Here is a 16,941-nt window from a genome sequence, read left to right on the forward strand (position 1 = left end):
AGCTCTCCTTCCCCATCCCCTTCTTCAGGACTTCTCATTTGTGTACCGTGTCCCCTCCGTCCAGCCACAGATGGGCTGCTCCATGTTTGCTCCGCTGCGGACCCTCCCCAGCCAGTGTCTGCCCCCCCTCAAGTTGCCTGACCAGTGTTACTACCGGCCTTCCTGGGCCCTGCTGCCCAAGATGGAGCACTACTCCTCCCTGCCACCCTCTCATCACACCCCATTCATCAGAGATGGATATGTGTAAGTACTGTACCAGTTCTATTAAAGGTGGATGGATGTTCATAAAATATTTATTAAGCGTTACCATGCTGAATTTACAGCTATCAATAAACTGTTCTGGAGTTTTAATGGACAGTATAATTTGAAGGTTTGGGTATAAGTATTTTGGTCTGTCTGATCACCAATTCCTCTTTGTGTGTTTGTCCTCCAGCAACATCCCCAGTGTTGGGGACCAGGAGTATGCCCAGTTGAGTGCCAGCGCCCTGTCCGTGGGCACCACAGGTGGCATCCTCCCCTCGCCCTCCCCTGCCACCCCCCGCTTCTCTGTTCCCACCCCTCGTACCCCCCGCACCCCCAGAGGCGTTGGCACGGCCAGCGGACAGGGCTCGGTGAAGCAGGAGGGCACCGGGACAGAGCTGAGCTCCCCTACCTCCACGCCTTCCACCAGCCTGCCTATGAGCTCCGTAGCTGAGCCCCATACGTCCAGCCCCCCAATACCCGAGGCCCACAGCCTATACGCCGCCCTGCTCCTCTCTGACTCGGTCCTCAACGTCTTCAAAGACCGCAACTTTGACAGCTGCTGCATCTGCGCCTGCAACATGAATGTGAAGGGCGCCGACGTGGGCGTTTACATCCCTGACTCCACGCTCGAGGACCAGTACCGCTGCATGTGCGGCTTCAGCGCCATCGTCAACCGCCGGCTGGCCCACGGCACGGGCCTCTTCCTGGAGGACGAGCTGGACATCTTTGGGAGGGGCTCGGAGGTGGGCCAGGCGGCTGAGAGGAGACTGGCGCTCTGCCGCAGAGACCCACCCATGGGAGACCCCCGGGCCAAGCGCCCCCAGGACTCCTCCCCTGCCCCTTCCTCTGTTATGGTGCTCCTCCAGCAGCAGTGCTCCCAGCCCATCTCCTCCCTGGCCTCCATGCACCTCCCTCCTTCCTGCTCCTGCAACGGCCGCCAGGGGGCCCTGCTCCAGAGCTGGATGGCTGATAAGCAGTGGGCGGATGGCAGTGATGCGTGTGTGGAGTGTTACAACGCGCTGGTACAGGGACAGCAGTATGTGGATAACCCCGCCGGAGGGAAAGTAGATCCGGCTGTTGTGAGGAGCAGTGCTCTACATTCCTGGCCTCACACCAACAGTAAGGAGGAGTGATCTGGCTGGGATGATAAAAGGATGCCAAGGGATGATACACTCTTAGAAAAAAGTTGCTACCTAGAACCTTAAAGGGTTCATTCAGCTGTCCCCATAGGGTTCTACCTGGAACCAAAAAGGGTTATCGTATGGGGACAGCTGAACCCTTTTGGAACCCTTTTTTCTAAGAGTGTAGTAGTAGGAGGGTGCCAGTGGTGATGTCTATCTGTGGTGAACTGATTGCAGAGAGTTATAGAGACAAATGCCTTTTATTTCTTATCATGGAAAAACAAGCAAGATCAATCCATTCACTCAAAGTTTAAATCCATGTTTCTCTTTGTTATTTTCGGACTGTTGTGTGATGTGACGTTCAATGTGTATGATGTGTATTTATGTAATGTATGTATTTGTGTGTGTTCTCGTTCGTGTGTGTGTGTGTGTCTCCTTGTCTCTCCCCAGTGCTGGACATCAGTATGCTGTCATCCCAGGACGTGGTGCGTATGCTGCTGTCGCTGCAGCCCTACCTCCAGGACGCCATCCAGAAGAAACGGATGGGCCGGACATGGGAGAACATCCAGCACGTACAAGGACCGCTCACATGGCAACAGTTCCACAAGATGGCTGGACGGGGCTCCTACGGTAAGCCACCAGGGACACTGTTCATTTGATGTCTCTAGTGATTTGCTTTGTAGTGTATTTTAGCAGCCACATTAACTGTGGATGTCTTTGGGTCTGATTTTTGTTTGGATTTCAGCATGTGATGTGAGATGTGAATTTAAGATTAGGAGTTTTGGAGTCGACCTGACAGAGTAGGCTCTACGTTATATTATCAATATTGTCAGTACAAAGATATTTGATTTGGTTTGCAATGTTTCTTAGCAGCCCTTATTATATTGATATTGCCAGTACAAAGGATGACATGTGAAATGTAATCCAATAAGAATTTTAGAAAATTAGACCTCACCTTTAGCTAGTCCAGTCAAGCATCCCACAATGCAGTACATTGTCTCACATGCATCATCTTTCTTCTGACCAGGGTCCGAGGAGTCGCCAGAGCCTCTGCCTATTCCCACCCTGTTGTTGGGCTACTACGACTACTACGACCGTAACTTTCTGGCGCTGTCGCCCCTGGCGCTGCCCTTCTGGGAGAAGCTGCTGTTGGAACCGTACGGGGGACAGAGAGACGTGGCCTTCCTGGTGCTCTGCCCCAACTCTGACACCCTGCTGGCTGGGGCACAAGTCTTCTTCCAGGAGCTCAGCGCTGTCTACGAGGTAGGTCCTGTCATCTACATCTACTGTATCACAACCCTCTCGTCCAGGAAATTCTTACTTGTTTCTTTCAGAATATACAGTTATTACCAGTAGATGTTTAAATGTGTGAAGATGTATGAAAACAAGGTGAGATACTGCGTATATGATCTATAACCCTTGACCCCTGCCTGTGTCCATTTTCAGACATGCCGGTTGGGGAAACACAGACCCCTGGCCAAGGTGTCCAGAGATGGCCTGGTGCGTGTGGGGGCAGTGGACACAGAGACAGAAACAGAGAAGGAGAAAGAGAAGGAGAAGCAGGAGGAGGAGCAGGTAGACCAGTGGTTCACAGGGCCCTGGGCTGGACAGCAACACATCGACAACCTCAGAAAACTTAAACTCTATGCCCGAGCCTGCAGAAGGCAGCTAGGTAAGAAACTGAGCTTTATGATTGCATTCTATTCTATTCTACCATTTATGCTACTGTACCTATTAACCCTCCCCTTGTGATGTTTATGTGATATAGACCTAACTCTCTATGGAGACACTATATTTACCTTTGTATGTGGATACCCCTCCAAATTAGTGGATTTGGCTATTACAGCCATAGCTGTTACTGACAGATGTATAAAATCGAGCACACAGCCATGCAATCACCATAGACAAACATTGGCAGTAGAATGGCCTTACTGAAGAGCTCAGTGGCTTTCAACGTGGCATCTTCATAGGATGCCACCTTTCCATCAAGTCAGTTCATACAATTTCTGCCCTGCTAGTGCTTCCCCGGTCAACTGTAAGTGCTGCGAAATGGTAGGCCACACAAGCTCAAAGAACAGGACCGCCGGGTGCTGAAGCGTGTAGCGCGTAAAAAACCGTCTGTCCTCGGTTGCAACACACACTACCGAGTTCTAAACTGCCGGTAGAAGCGATGTCAGCAGAAGAACTGTTTGTTAGGATATTCATGAAATGGGTTTCCATGGCTGAGCAGCTGCACACAAGCCTAAGATCACCATGCGCTATACCATGCGTCGGCTGTAGTGGTGTAAAGCTCACCGCCATTGGACTCTGGAGCAGTAGACATCTCTGGAGTGATGAATCATGCTTCAACATCTGGCAGTCCGATGGACAAATCTGGGTTTGGTGGATGCCAGGAGAATGATACCTTTCCCGATGTATAGTGTCAACTCTAACGTTCTTTGGAGGAGGAATAATGGTCTGGGGCTGTTTTTCATGGTTCGAGCTAGGCCCCTTAATTCCAATGAAGGAAAATCTTAACGCTACAGCATACAGTGACATTCTAGATGATTCTGTGCTTCCAACTTTGTGGCAACAGTTTGGGGAAGGCCCTTACCTGTTTCAGCATGACAATGCCAATGTGTGCAAAGCAAGGTTCATACAGAAATGGTTTATCGAGATCGGTGTGGAAGAACTTGACAGGCCTGCACAGAGCCCTGACCTCACCCCATCAAACACCTATGGGATGAATTGGCACGCCAACTGCGAGCCAGGCCTAATTGCCAAACATCAGTGCATGCTCTTGTGGGTGAATGCAAAGCCTTCCCAGAATAGTGGAAGCTGTTATAGCAGGAAAGGGGGGACCAACTCCATATTAATGCCCATGATTTTGGAATGAGATGTTCAACAAGCAGGTGTCCACATACTTTTTGTTATGTACTGTATTTCAGGTCTTACTAAATTGGTATTACACAAACTACTCCGTGCATTTCATCTCTAACTTCTCCTCTATATTTTCCTCCACCCAGGTCCACAGTTGTCTGCCCTGTCTTTGGACAGTAGTCTGTTTATACCCCCCAAGCATCAGCCTCCCTTAGCCCCTACGCCCTCCTCAGCCCAGCCTGCCCCCTCCTCCAGCCAGCCCCCCTCTGGCCCCGGGGTCCCTGCTGAGGGAGAGCCAGCGGCAGCCCCTAGCTCAGGAAGCACCACCACCCCCACGGCAGCAGCCTTGGACCAACCAGGTCCAGCAGAGATTACCCAAGGAGGGGCCGCTGAGGCCAAGACTACCCCCAATGCCACACCACCACCACCCCCACCCAGCCAGCCAGCAGAGACCCCTGAGAGGTGAAAATCTATGCTAGGGCATATATGCTTCTATATTGCTTTTGTATTACTATGTTATTATTCAGTATTCTATATTATTATTCAGTATTCTATGTCATTATTCAGTATTCTATGTTATTATGATATTGGGATATTAATCATGTATCCGCCTAATTTATCAGTTTGGCGGAGCGGGAGCGAATCGGCATCCCCACGCTGGCGGACTCGGCCGATAGCCACGCCCACCCCCCGGCCATTGTGATCTATGTGGTGGACCCCTTCCTGTGCTCAGGCGGAGCGAGGGATGGCGGAGCAGGTGGAGAGGAGGAGGAGGGAGAAGAGGTGGAGGCAGGCAGTGTGTGGTTACTAGGGCTGCTGCGTTGCTACACAGAGATGCTACAGACATTGCCGGAGAGCATGAGACCAGCTCTGGTGTTACAGGTTGGTTCATATACCCTACTGTACTCTCTATAGCTTCTGTATCGTTTAATATTATATCATTCCTGTACAGTGCACTCCTCTTGACCAGAGCCTTCAAATGACGTGTACTATATACGGAATAGGGTTCCATTTCAGACGTATTCTGGCGTGTTCTATCAAGGTCAACAGTAATGAATATCTGCCCAGGTCAAGCTGCTCTCATACCAGTGTTCATTCATTCCCTATGTGTTGTCCAGGTGGTGCCTTGTCAGTACCTGCTCCAGCCAGCCAGTGGTGAGAGCCCTCTGTACCTGCAGCACCTGCGCTCCCTGGCCTTCTCAGCCTACTCCCAGTGCAGACGCCTCCTACCCACAAAGACACACATCAAGTCTCTGACCGGTTTCGGCCCCGCCTCCACCCTAGAATCTGTGCTCAAGAGCCCAGAGGTAAGGCTTCAAATCAAATCAAATCTTATTTGTCACGTGTGCCGAATACAACAGGTGTAGACTTTACAGTGATATGCTTACTTACAAGCCCTTAGCCAACAGTAAAACATTGGTATTAGGTAAACAATAGATAAGTAAAGAAATACAAAAAAAACCTAAATAACAGTAGCGAGGCTATATACAGGTGGTACCGGTACAAAGTCAATGTGCAGGGGCACCGGTTAGTCGGGCTAATTGAGGAAATATGTACATGTAGGTAGAGTTAAAGTGATTATGCATGGATGATAAACAGAGAGTAGCAGCAATGTAAAAGAGGGGTTGGGGGTAAAGCTGTTGAGAAGCCTTTTGGTCCTAGACTTGGCGCTCTGGTACCGCTTGCCATGCGGTAGCAGAGAGAACAGTTTATGACTGGGGTGGCTGGAATCTATGGCAATTTTTAGGGCTTTCCTCTGACACCGCCTGGTGTAGAGGTCCTGGATGACAGGCAGCATAGCCCCAGTGATGTACTGGGCCGTACGCACTACCCTCTGTAGTGCCTTGCGGTCGGAGGCCAAGCAGTTGCCATACCAAGCAGTGATGCAACCAGTCAGGATGCTCTCGATGTTGCAGCTGTAGAACCTTTTGAGGATCTGAGGACCCATGCCAAATCTTTTCAGTCTCCTGAGGGGGAAGAGGCTTTGTTGTGCCCTCTTTACGACTGTCTTGGTATGTTTGGACCATGATAGTTCGTTGGTGATGTGGACACAAAGGAACTTGAAGCTCTCAACCTGCTCCACTACAGCCCCGTCGATGAGAATGGGGGCGTGCTTGGTCCTCCTTTTCCTGTAGTCCACAATCATCTCCTTTGTCTTGATTACGTTGAGGGATAGGTTGTTATTCTGGCACCACCCGGCCAGGTCTCTGACCTTCTCCCTATAGGCTGTCGCGTCGTTGTCGGCCTACCACTGTTGTGTCGTCTGCAAACTTAATTTCTGGTGTGGGAGTCGTGCCTGGCCATGCAGGCGTGGGTGAACAGGGAGTACAGGAGGGGACTGAGCACGCACCCCTGAGGGGCTCCAGTGTTGAGGATCAGCGTGGCAGATGTGTTGCTACCCCTAACCCCTTCTAAGCATTGTGTGTGAGACCAACAATAAGTCTGTGTGATTACCGGGGGCTGATTACCGGGGGCTGAGACATGGACACCCATTTAAACAGACACAGGCTTTAGACACATAAGTGCCTACCCATTTATCTAAACATCTCTCATCTATTTTTAACCCTATCAGTCCCGAGACCTCAGCAAAAATAGGCTTTTCGTCTTTATCTGACCTTCATTTATCCGCATTACCAGCCCTTATATTTAGCCTCCCAATTAAGTGTTTTACGATTTTATTTTCAGGAAAAACAGGGCTACAAGTAGAAAACAAAACAACTTGACATAAACAGCTGCATTCGTGAGTTTTAATGGCAAATGTCAATATAAAAATAAGGTTCGCCAAAGCAAAAACCTTATAAAAATGAATGTATATGAATGCTGTAAGTAGAGAAATTGTTTGCTCACTGGGAAATGAATGTCCAACTAGTCAGTGACAAGTGTTTGGAGTTTGACAGCAACTATGTGAGCTAATTACAGTACTATAGACACTATGTCCTGGGATTTCCTATGATCTATGTAGAATAACCCCTTCCTTACCTTCTAACCACTCTTGTGTAGCTTGTGAGCATCATAGAGTAGAACATGTTGAACATGAGTCTCAGCTTTTCATAGATAGCTTTTAGTCGTTTGTAGCTCAAACCATTTGGACTCTACAGATTTAGTATAAAAGACTCGGCCCCAGGCCCCTTCGGGATCCGCCCTTGTCTCACAAACACAACTCTAGCTCAGCCCCCGGTAATCAGCCCCCAGTAATCAGCCCCCGGTAATCACACAGACTTATGGTTGGTATCACACACAATGTTTAGAAGGGTTTAGAAATCCGGTGGGACTCATTGGGTTAAGTTGTAAATAAACACTTCAACTCTCTCATAATCCCACTCTCTTCCTCTCCCTCTCTCTCTTTCTCTCTCTCTCTCTCTCTCTCTCTCTCTCTCTCTCTCTCTCCCCCTGTCCCCTCCCCAGCACCCCAGCCCTCTACAGGGCTACTCTCCCCCGTACATCCTAGGTCCTACCCGTGCCAAGATGCCGGAGCCAGGGGAGGTGTGGGCAGAGATCCCTCCTAGGTACAACGTGCTGTTTGTGGGCTACTGCCTGTCCCACGACCAGCGCTGGATCCTGGTCTCCTGCACCGACCAACAGGGAGAGCTACTGGAGACCTGCATCATCAACATCGACGTGCCCAACAGGTACAGTCAGTCAATCAGTCAGTCACTCAGTCACTCAGTTACTCAGGGCCTGGGAGAGTGGAGGATATTTATGGAGAGGTGTGTGCTAGTTGTGATAATGTTCTAGTTGTGATAATGTGCTAGTTGTGATAATGTTCTAGTTGTGATAATGTGCTAGTTGTGATAATGTGCTAGTTGTGATAATGTTCTAGTTGTGATAATGTGCCAGTTGTGATAATGTTCTAGTTGTGATAATGTGCCAGTTGTGATAGTTGTGATAATGTGCTAGTTGTGATAATGTGAAACATACGCTGGGCTTTTTTGTCCTTCATTGTGTCTTCATAGTATGCTAGGCTATATTAAATTGAGTAAAGTCAGACACTATTGTAGCATTTCACAATCTGCAGGAGAATAGCATGCACCTATTTGGTTGTTGAATTAATACAGGTTATGCTGTGGTAATGCTATGTAGACCTTACCAAACGTTCTTCTCCTCTCTCTCTGCTCCTCTTCAGAGTGCGGCGGCCCAAGGTCTCGGCCAGGAAGATGGGGCTGCAGAAGTTATGGGACTGGTGTGTCGGCATCATCCAGATGACCTCACTGCCATGGAGGATCGTGATTGGTCGGCTGGGCAGACTAGGACACGGGGAACTGAAAGGTGGGTTCAGTATAGTACAGTATAGAATGCCTAACTCTGTCTCATTGTCCTTGCTGTTTGCTGTAGAAATGTCCAAGGTGGATCCTGACAACGTTTTAAGTTAAGCTGAAGCTGGTGATATTCTTACTGATATTGTTTAGGGCAGATTTTTCAAATCTCTATATTTTCAGCCACATCATTTCAGTTGATCCAGAGGAGATGACAATAGACTGTAGAACCATTCCCTGTATTGACCTAACTCTCTCCCCCTCTCTCCTCCCCTCTCCCCCCCTCTCCCATGCCTCCCTCCCTCCAGACTGGAGCGTTCTCCTGGGGGAGCACTCCCTCCACTCCATCAGTCGCCAGCTGAAGGAGGCGTGTCATATGTGCGGCATCTCCTCCGCGGACTCCCCCTCCATCCTCAGCGCCTGCCTGGTTGCCATGGAGCCCCAGGGCTCCATCGTGGTGATGCCAGGTTAGCAACAGCAGCATCAGCACGCTGGGCCGGCCCATTGATGATGTGTTTAATGTACCTTTCAGATCTAAAAATGGAACAGACATAATTAATAGATGTTTTAGAAGCTCACTCTAAGAGCCCTGGGGTTTCAGATACACCATGTTATGACGCAGAGGTGAACAGTGTAATAGTGTGTTTAGCCCCAATGCACAGTACAGTACAGAGGTTGTACGATCTTAATAGAGATGGCAGTAGTAATCAGGGAACACATTACACTTCCACACATTGAGGGAGCACTTTGAGCTGCCACGCTCACTTCACAGCACACAGTAATGCAGACGTAATAGAGATTGCAAGGTTCTGCCAAGTGGATTTTACAGTACAGACACTCTGCACTGCAGGACATTGTGCACAGCAGTACAAACTTAAGCACACTCAACTGATTTCTTTGCAGACACACCGCAAGCTCCATTGAGGTAAATCACAATGCAACCTTACATAACATATTGATAATAAATTGTTTGTGTGTGCAGATGCGGTTACAATGGGCTCGGTGTTTGGTCGCAGCACGGCCCTCAACCTGCAGACGTCCCAGCTGAACACCCCTCAGGATGCTTCCTGTACCCACATCCTGGTATTCCCCACCTCCGCCACCACCCAGCTGGCCGCCAGCTCCTACCCCACAGAGGACAACGCCGGTAAGGGCTCCACATTAGACCTCCATGTTGCCACTCCCTAACTGGGAGTGTCATACTGTAGCATAGTGCAGAGTGTATTTAGATGCAAGGTTATTCAATACAACCTAGATGTTAGAGACAATAAAAATATCTAAAACTATATACTTGAGCTGGAAATCGCCAGGTTTAATATCAGTAACTAGGTATTGTTTACTCAGTATCTTACAGTAGCTGTTGCTGGATTTCATATTATGTGCAGTTCACACGTAAGTGCCTACCCATTTATCTACACATATGTCATCTATTTTTAACCCTCTCAGTCCCAAGACCCCAGCAAAAATAGGCTTTTCATTTATCGAACCTTCATTTATCCGCATTACCAGCCCTTATATTTAACCTCACAATGAAGTGTTTTACCATTTTATTTTCAGGAAAAACAGGGCTACAAGTAGAAAACAAAACAATTTGACATAAACAGCTGCATTCGTGAGTTTGTGTCAATATAAAAATAACGTCCGCCAAAGCAAAAACCTGATAAAAATGAAAAATGAAAACCCACCAGGGTGCACAATTGTCTAAGGATTGTTTGCATGCTCCCTTTGGAACTGTCACTGCCTTAATGGTTTCAGAAGACGATACACTGGACTACACGGTGTAGTCTACACCTCTTGTGTATGACAGGTTACATGTGTACGTCTATAGCTGACTAGATAACAAACTATCTGCTGTGTTTGTCTCCAGATGACATGTTCGACCTGCCTTTCCCTGATGAGCTGGAGAATGACATAGGACATGACATTCTCAACCTGCACCCTTCCCCCAACACCTCCCCCGTACCCTCCCCTGGCTCCCCCTCTGGCATGGGGGGAAGCTCACACTTCCAGCATAACAGGGTGAGTTCAGGAACCAGGCTGGGACTCGATTCATTTGAATTATGCAGAACTTTTCCTGATACTGTTGGTGGCCATATGACCTTTAGGACATTGGAATGTTCTAGAATCCTGCTTTAAAATAACAGTGAGGGCCCTATTTAATCTGTATCGCGGAAAATCAGCTTTAGAGTGTGATTCAAATTTGAAGGCAATGTTCCGGCTTTAGCAGAGATTGCATTCACGAGAAACACTGCGTATGCAGGCTCAATCGGAAATGACCTTACATTTCCATCACGGAATCTGTTACGCTTCAGCGGGGTGAGTTTTTGCCTGTGTTATGGTGTGGCGCTATGGTCCATAACTAAAATCCTATGGTGTACTTGTAATGTTCAGTACACAGACATCTGTTATAGTCGAGAATAGAGCAGCTGTGTGGTCTGGTCTTTGGCAGCCCCCAGTATTAATGTTCCGTCTGTCCCATGTGCACCTCCAGAGTCAGGGAGAGAGGCTTCTGTCCAGGGAGAACCCTCCGGAGGAGCTGAAGCAGCAGCCTCTAGCCCTGGGATACTATGTCTCCACTGCCCAGGCCGACAGCCTGCCTCACTGGTTCTGGGCCTCCTGCCCTCAGGCTCAGAACCAGTGTCCACTCTTCCTCAAGGTAAGGGATCCATGTACTCGTTGATTTTGTTTGTGCTTCTGGGGGGCGTGTGTGTGTGTGTGTGTGTGTGTGTGTGTGTGTGTGTGTGTGTGTGTGTGTGTGTGTGTGTGTGTGTACGTCTGTGTGTCTTCAGCCGCTTACTGTGTGTTTTCCCCCTCCAGGCATCGCTACACCACCACATCTCCATCGCCACAGCCCAATCAGACGAGCCCAATCAGACGAGCTCAGACAAGACCACTAAGAGGACGCCTCACCCTCTGGACTCCAAGACCACCTCTGACGTGCTCAGGTTAGTAGGTCTCTGTTGTATGCCCTGTACTCACTGCCCATCCCATCCTACCTTCTCCTACTGTGTAACACCCCAACATCTCCTCTTCTCTCACTCCGACACGTAGGTTGTCATTGTCACTGACTTGTCCTCTATGGTGAAGTAGGAGCTGAATGCCTGCATCATGTGTAGGCTGTAGAGGACAACACTTCATCTACTATGATGTATGTTCATGTTATGTGTTCTCTAACCCCAAACCCTGGTGCTCATGTCTTGCGTCCTGCTGTAGGTTTGTGTTGGAGCAGTACAACGCCCTCTCGTGGCTGACGTGTAACCCTGCCACCCAGGACCGCCGCTCCTGCCTGCCCGTCCACCTGGCCGTGCTCACACAGATGTACAATGCCGTCCTCAACATGCTCTAGCGATGGGACTTACTAATGGACAGCTGAGGAAACTGAGTACTGTACAATCCATGGCCTCTGAGGTCATGTGTGCCTGCCTGCCTGCAATGCCTCTGCCTGGACACCAGAGAGCGCTAGAGGTCTGTTTCCTTTTGACGAATGAACGCATAGGACGAGATTTATAGAAACCTTTTACACCTGGTGTTATCATGCGATCTGTGATCGAATCGTGGCCATATTTCAGTGGATTGATGGCCAAAATGGTGGCAGGAGAACAACAGATGGTCCTTGGTTGGGAAAACAAACAAACGCCTATGTACAGTACAGAGACTTTTGAACATGAACAGTTTGGTCAGCCGTGAGACCAGCCTAGTGCAATTCTTACCTTTAGAAAACGTCTCTTGTAAGATGTGGTGATGTGCCAACAACCATTGTACATTGAAAAGGCACATACAGCCTGAGAGAGAAGATGGAGATATCCAACTATGCCCTTTTTATTGTCATTTCAGTGTTACACTTGTCATTATCAGATCAGCATTGTTGTACAGGAGGACTTTTCACCTTGTTCCTGTGAGACTGAAGATTTTTGAAGCCATGGAGGAGAGATGTTAAAGGGTGGACTGAATTACAGTATGGTCCTGCATGAAGATTTGGACCATGTCCCTTACCAGCCATGACAGTGATACCCTGGGAGCTATAAAAGCCTCATGTAGGATGGAGCCTGGGAGTCACGTGCATAAAAGTCCTGTATCTGCCCCACACTGCACAACCAGGGAACCAACTGCCCACAGCAACACAGCAGCTTCTTACCTTCAATTTGACACATTTGTATAGAACTCTGGTTGTAATGGCTGAAAGTTTAGTAATGAAATTCATACCAACATTCATAAGAGGGTGAAGAACACAATTTCCTATGAGGGGAAAAGCATTTGATAATGGCACTTTTTCCTTACTTTTGGAAGTGACGGTTCTATTGCTGTAGATATGAACACACTGAATACTATTTGACAAATCTTTATAGTGTAAAAAAATTAATTTGCAAAGAATTGAGACTTATTTTTAATATTTAAAACGACATTTTGAACACAGAAAAATAATCAAGGCCCTTTCCAAATTTAATATCAGTCGCCTTTGGGTCGGAAATGGAAATTGTCCTTTTAAAGGAAATTGTAACAAAAATTGTTAAAATGCCATATTTATACATAGTATATAATGCATATAAATTCAAATATATATATGTATATAAATATATATATATATATATTACCTCTAAAACAACCACATGATGGTGATGGTGGTGGGGGTTTATACATAACGTTCTTTTTTGAAGAGGCAAATACAGTATACATCTTTTATTAAAGACAATGCATTTTAGTTCTATACTTTTAAACTTTTTCAATTATTGAAATGTTGACTTTTAGCCTTTTTATTGAATCAGTTTAAGTTAAGGTTCTTAATACTGCAAAGATATATTTATAAAGTGTCTCTCTTCTCCTGCTAAATAAACTTGAAATAGGCAATAGACTTCAATGTTATGTATTTGAGAGTTACTTGGGTGTTGTATATTTAACTAATATGCTTTACTTCAGTGGTGGTCCCAAATGATGTCAAGCAAACCATCAGAAAAGCCTATTTCTTGAGCTCCTCCACTCAAACAGCCCTGCTATTTGTACAATTCCTAGCATGTTTGTATACACTTTTCAGCTGTGTTTTGGGAATTTCTCAAAGCTGTACATTTCACGCCGGTTTGATTTACTTTATATTAAGTGATTCCTATGAAGTATTTTTTGGCTCTGGCTTTTTCAAATATAAATATATGCATATGAAGTCTCATTCAAATACAGCCAAGGGTGTAATGCCAATACTTGTACACTAAAGTACAAAAGAGGACAAGTTTGCAAATTTGTTACATCTGCCATCACTTTGAATATGAGACAGATCAATCTTGGAGAAGAGATCTGTGACTTTTACACTCTTTTTTTAGTAAATTATTAAAACTCTTGACAAATAAATTCCCTTTGAGTGTGTGTGTTCTTCTATTTGACACTGGATTCTTTAATCTTTTGATATCTTTATATGATTTGGGACAGTCCCACTCAGAGCACTCAGAGACAGCCTGCGTAATTAGTCTCCAGACATTGATTCCATTGGCATGTTGTCTCACTGATTATATGTCAAGTGGTTGGAATGGTGTGGCGTATCAATGTTCTGCTATCTGCCTTTAAGTAGAAAAGAGGAGAAGGGAGGAGAGGGCCTGTTAGCATGTTTCAACGCTTTCCCTCTGTTCTGTCAACACAGGGGCCTGTGAATTAGATCAACACCTCAGACCCCCTCTCACATCTGCCCTCCATATTACAGACTATGTGGGAGACATGCTGAGAGCTGTCCTCCATATTACAGACTATGTAGGAGACATGCTGAGAGCTGCCCTCCATATTACAGACTATGTAGGAGACATGCTGAGAGCTGTCCTCCATATTACAGACTATGTGGGAGACATGCTGAGAGCTGCCCTCCATATTACAGACTATGTAGAAGACATGCTGAGAGCTGCCCTCCATATTACAGACTATGTGGGAGACATGCTGAGAGCTGCCCTCCATATTACAGACTATGTAGGAGACATCCTGAGAGCTGTCCTCCATATTACAGACTATGTGGGAGACATGCTGAGAGCTGTCCTCCATATTACAGACTATGTGGGAGACATCCTGAGAGCTGTCCTCCATATTACAGACTATGTGGGAGACATGCTGAGAGCTGTCCTCCACATTACAGACTATGTAGGAGACATCCTGAGAGCTGTCCTCCATATTACAGACTATGTGGGAGACATGCTGAGAGCTGTCCTCCATATTACAGACTATGTGGGAGACATGCTGAGAGCTGCCCTCCATATTGGAGACTATGTAGGAGACATGCTGAGAGCTGTCCTCCATATTGGAGACTGTGGGAGACATGCTGAGAGCTGCCCTCCATATTGGAGACTATGTGGGAGACATGCTGAGAGCTGTCCTCCATATTGGAGACTATGTGGGAGACATGCTGAGAGCTGCCCTCCATATTACAGACTATGTGGGAGACATGCTGAGAGCTGCCCTCCATATTACAGACTATGTGGGAGACATGCTGAGAGCTGCCCTCCGTATTACAGACTATGTGGGAGACATGCTGAGAGCTGCCCTCCATATTGGAGACTATGTGGGAGACATCCTGAGAGCTGTCCTCCATATTACAGACTATGTGGGAGACATGCTGAGAGCTGCCCTCCATATTGGAGACTATGTGGGAGACATCCTGAGAGCTGTCCTCCATATTACAGACTATGTGGGAGACATGCTGAGAGCTGCCCTCCATATTACAGACTATGTGGGAGACATCCTGAGAGCTGTCCTCCATATTACAGACTATGTGGGAGACATGCTGAGAGCTGCCCTCCATATTGGAGACTATGTGGGAGACATGCTGAGAGCTGTCCTCCATATTACAGACTATGTGGGAGACATGCTGAGAGCTGCCCTCCATATTACAGACTATGTGGGAGACATGCTGAGAGCTGCCCTCCATATTGGAGACTATGTAGGAGACATGCTGAGAGCTGTCCTCCATATTACAGACTATGTAGGAGACATGCTGAGAGCTGTCCTCCATATTACAGACTATGTAGGAGACATCCTGAGAGCTGTCCTCCATATTACAGACTATGTGGGAGACATGCTGAGAGCTGCCCTCCATATTACAGACTATGTGGGAGACATGCTGAGAGCTGTCCTCCATATTGGAGACTATGTGGGAGACATGCTGAGAGCTGCCCTCCATATTACAGACTATGTAGGAGACATGCTGAGAGCTCTCCTCCATATTGGAGACTATGTGGTAGACATCCTGAGAGCTGCCCTCCATATTGGAGACTGTGTGGAAGACATGCTGAGAGCTGCCCTCCATATTACAGACTATGTGGGAGACATGCTGAGAGCTGTCCTCCATATTACAGACTATATGGGAGACATGCTGAGAGCTGCCCTCCATATTACAGACCATGTGGGAGACATCCTGAGAGCTGCTCTGTAGTGTTACAGTACCAGCCCAGACACAGCTTGTTCTCTCATTAACACCATATCTTCATCAGCTCTTATCAGAGATGATTATCAGTATGACACCGTTGTTCTAACAAATATAGTTCTGTTTCTGACTCAATGAAACAAAACAGAACATGACTGATAGTGTCAGTTGCCTTGCACCTCACTGGTTTCATTCATAAATATATCTGTGTATATACACAGCGCATACTGTACACATATTGTAGATCTGTTTTTCTGTGCCACAGGTCAGGACTTCTGTAACGAGTGCACTGAGAGTCAGGAAGCTAGTTCAGGTAGTAAGTGTTTTAATAAATAAAAGAAACAATGACCACAAAACACAAACAACACACCGACATGGAAACAGAGTCAATAACGCCTGAGGTAAGAACCAAGGGGAGTGACAGATATAGGGAAGATAATCAAGGAGGTGATGGAGTCCAGGTGAGTGTCATGAGGCGCAGGTGCGCGAGATGATGGTGACAGGTGTGCAGGATAATCAGCAGCCTGATGACCTAGAGGCTGGAGAGGGAGTATAGGTGACACTTCCTATGTAATTCATGTTTTTTGGGGAATATCTTGTGGTCACATTGACCTTCACATTAGCAGTGACACTCAGAGACAGTTGTCTGTGTCCGTGACAGACTGAGACAGATTGCCGGGGCCCGGGCAGTGCCACACGCTCTGTATGCAAAACAAGGTGCCCCATCAAAATGCCAGCTCTTAATCACAACTTACCTAATGAGCCATCTATCAACCCAGCAGAAGGCTACTGTAAGCTCCAGGCCAGCGGAAACACTGGAATTTGATTAAGTCGACCTCGTGCTGATTGAGACGTTGTCCTGCCTTTGCATGTCTTCAACTCATCACACAAAGGAGGGTCCATCGGGGGCAATGCCGCGGGGTGCAGCTCAGCTGTTGAAATGTGCTTAGTAGCATGTCTATTAGATATATTCTAATCAATCAGATGAAAGGAAAATACCTTCTGTAGGACCAGCTGTTTTCAAGGTGTACCCTTTTTGTGTCAGCGTATCTAATTCTTTTAAAGCACCACATCCTAT

The 16,941-nt window shown here is 47.2% G+C and overlaps 1 protein-coding gene across 5 annotated transcripts in view; it reads left to right on the top strand.

Annotated features, from left to right (window-relative positions):
• The window catches only part of LOC115204065 (mediator of RNA polymerase II transcription subunit 13-like), a 120,657-nt gene extending 106,844 nt beyond the window's left edge, over positions 1 to 13,813 (top strand). For 4 of the 5 annotated variants that reach the window (XM_029769335.1, XM_029769334.1, XM_029769336.1 and 1 more), the window contains exons 16-31: positions 29 to 243; positions 434 to 1,362; positions 1,815 to 1,994; positions 2,392 to 2,627; positions 2,811 to 3,036; positions 4,370 to 4,685; positions 4,847 to 5,105; positions 5,342 to 5,530; positions 7,629 to 7,852; positions 8,347 to 8,489; positions 8,785 to 8,943; positions 9,459 to 9,623; positions 10,344 to 10,495; positions 10,968 to 11,132; positions 11,294 to 11,421; positions 11,690 to 13,813. In XM_029769335.1, the coding sequence (XP_029625195.1) occupies positions 29 to 243; positions 434 to 1,362; positions 1,815 to 1,994; positions 2,392 to 2,627; positions 2,811 to 3,036; positions 4,370 to 4,685; positions 4,847 to 5,105; positions 5,342 to 5,530; positions 7,629 to 7,852; positions 8,347 to 8,489; positions 8,785 to 8,943; positions 9,459 to 9,623; positions 10,344 to 10,495; positions 10,968 to 11,132; positions 11,294 to 11,421; positions 11,690 to 11,822 (3,819 nt within the window). In that variant the 3' untranslated portion in view covers positions 11,823 to 13,813. The remainder of the gene's footprint in view (positions 1 to 28; positions 244 to 433; positions 1,363 to 1,814; positions 1,995 to 2,391; positions 2,628 to 2,810; positions 3,037 to 4,369; positions 4,686 to 4,846; positions 5,106 to 5,341; positions 5,531 to 7,628; positions 7,853 to 8,346; positions 8,490 to 8,784; positions 8,944 to 9,458; positions 9,624 to 10,343; positions 10,496 to 10,967; positions 11,133 to 11,293; positions 11,422 to 11,689) is intronic. The other variant, XM_029769338.1, reaches the window with a different exon arrangement.
• The last annotated feature ends 3,128 nt before the right edge of the window (positions 13,814 to 16,941 follow it).

The sequence above is a fragment of the Salmo trutta genome, chromosome 12 (assembly GCF_901001165.1).
Source record: "Salmo trutta chromosome 12, fSalTru1.1, whole genome shotgun sequence".
NCBI lineage: Eukaryota > Metazoa > Chordata > Actinopteri > Salmoniformes > Salmonidae > Salmo > Salmo trutta.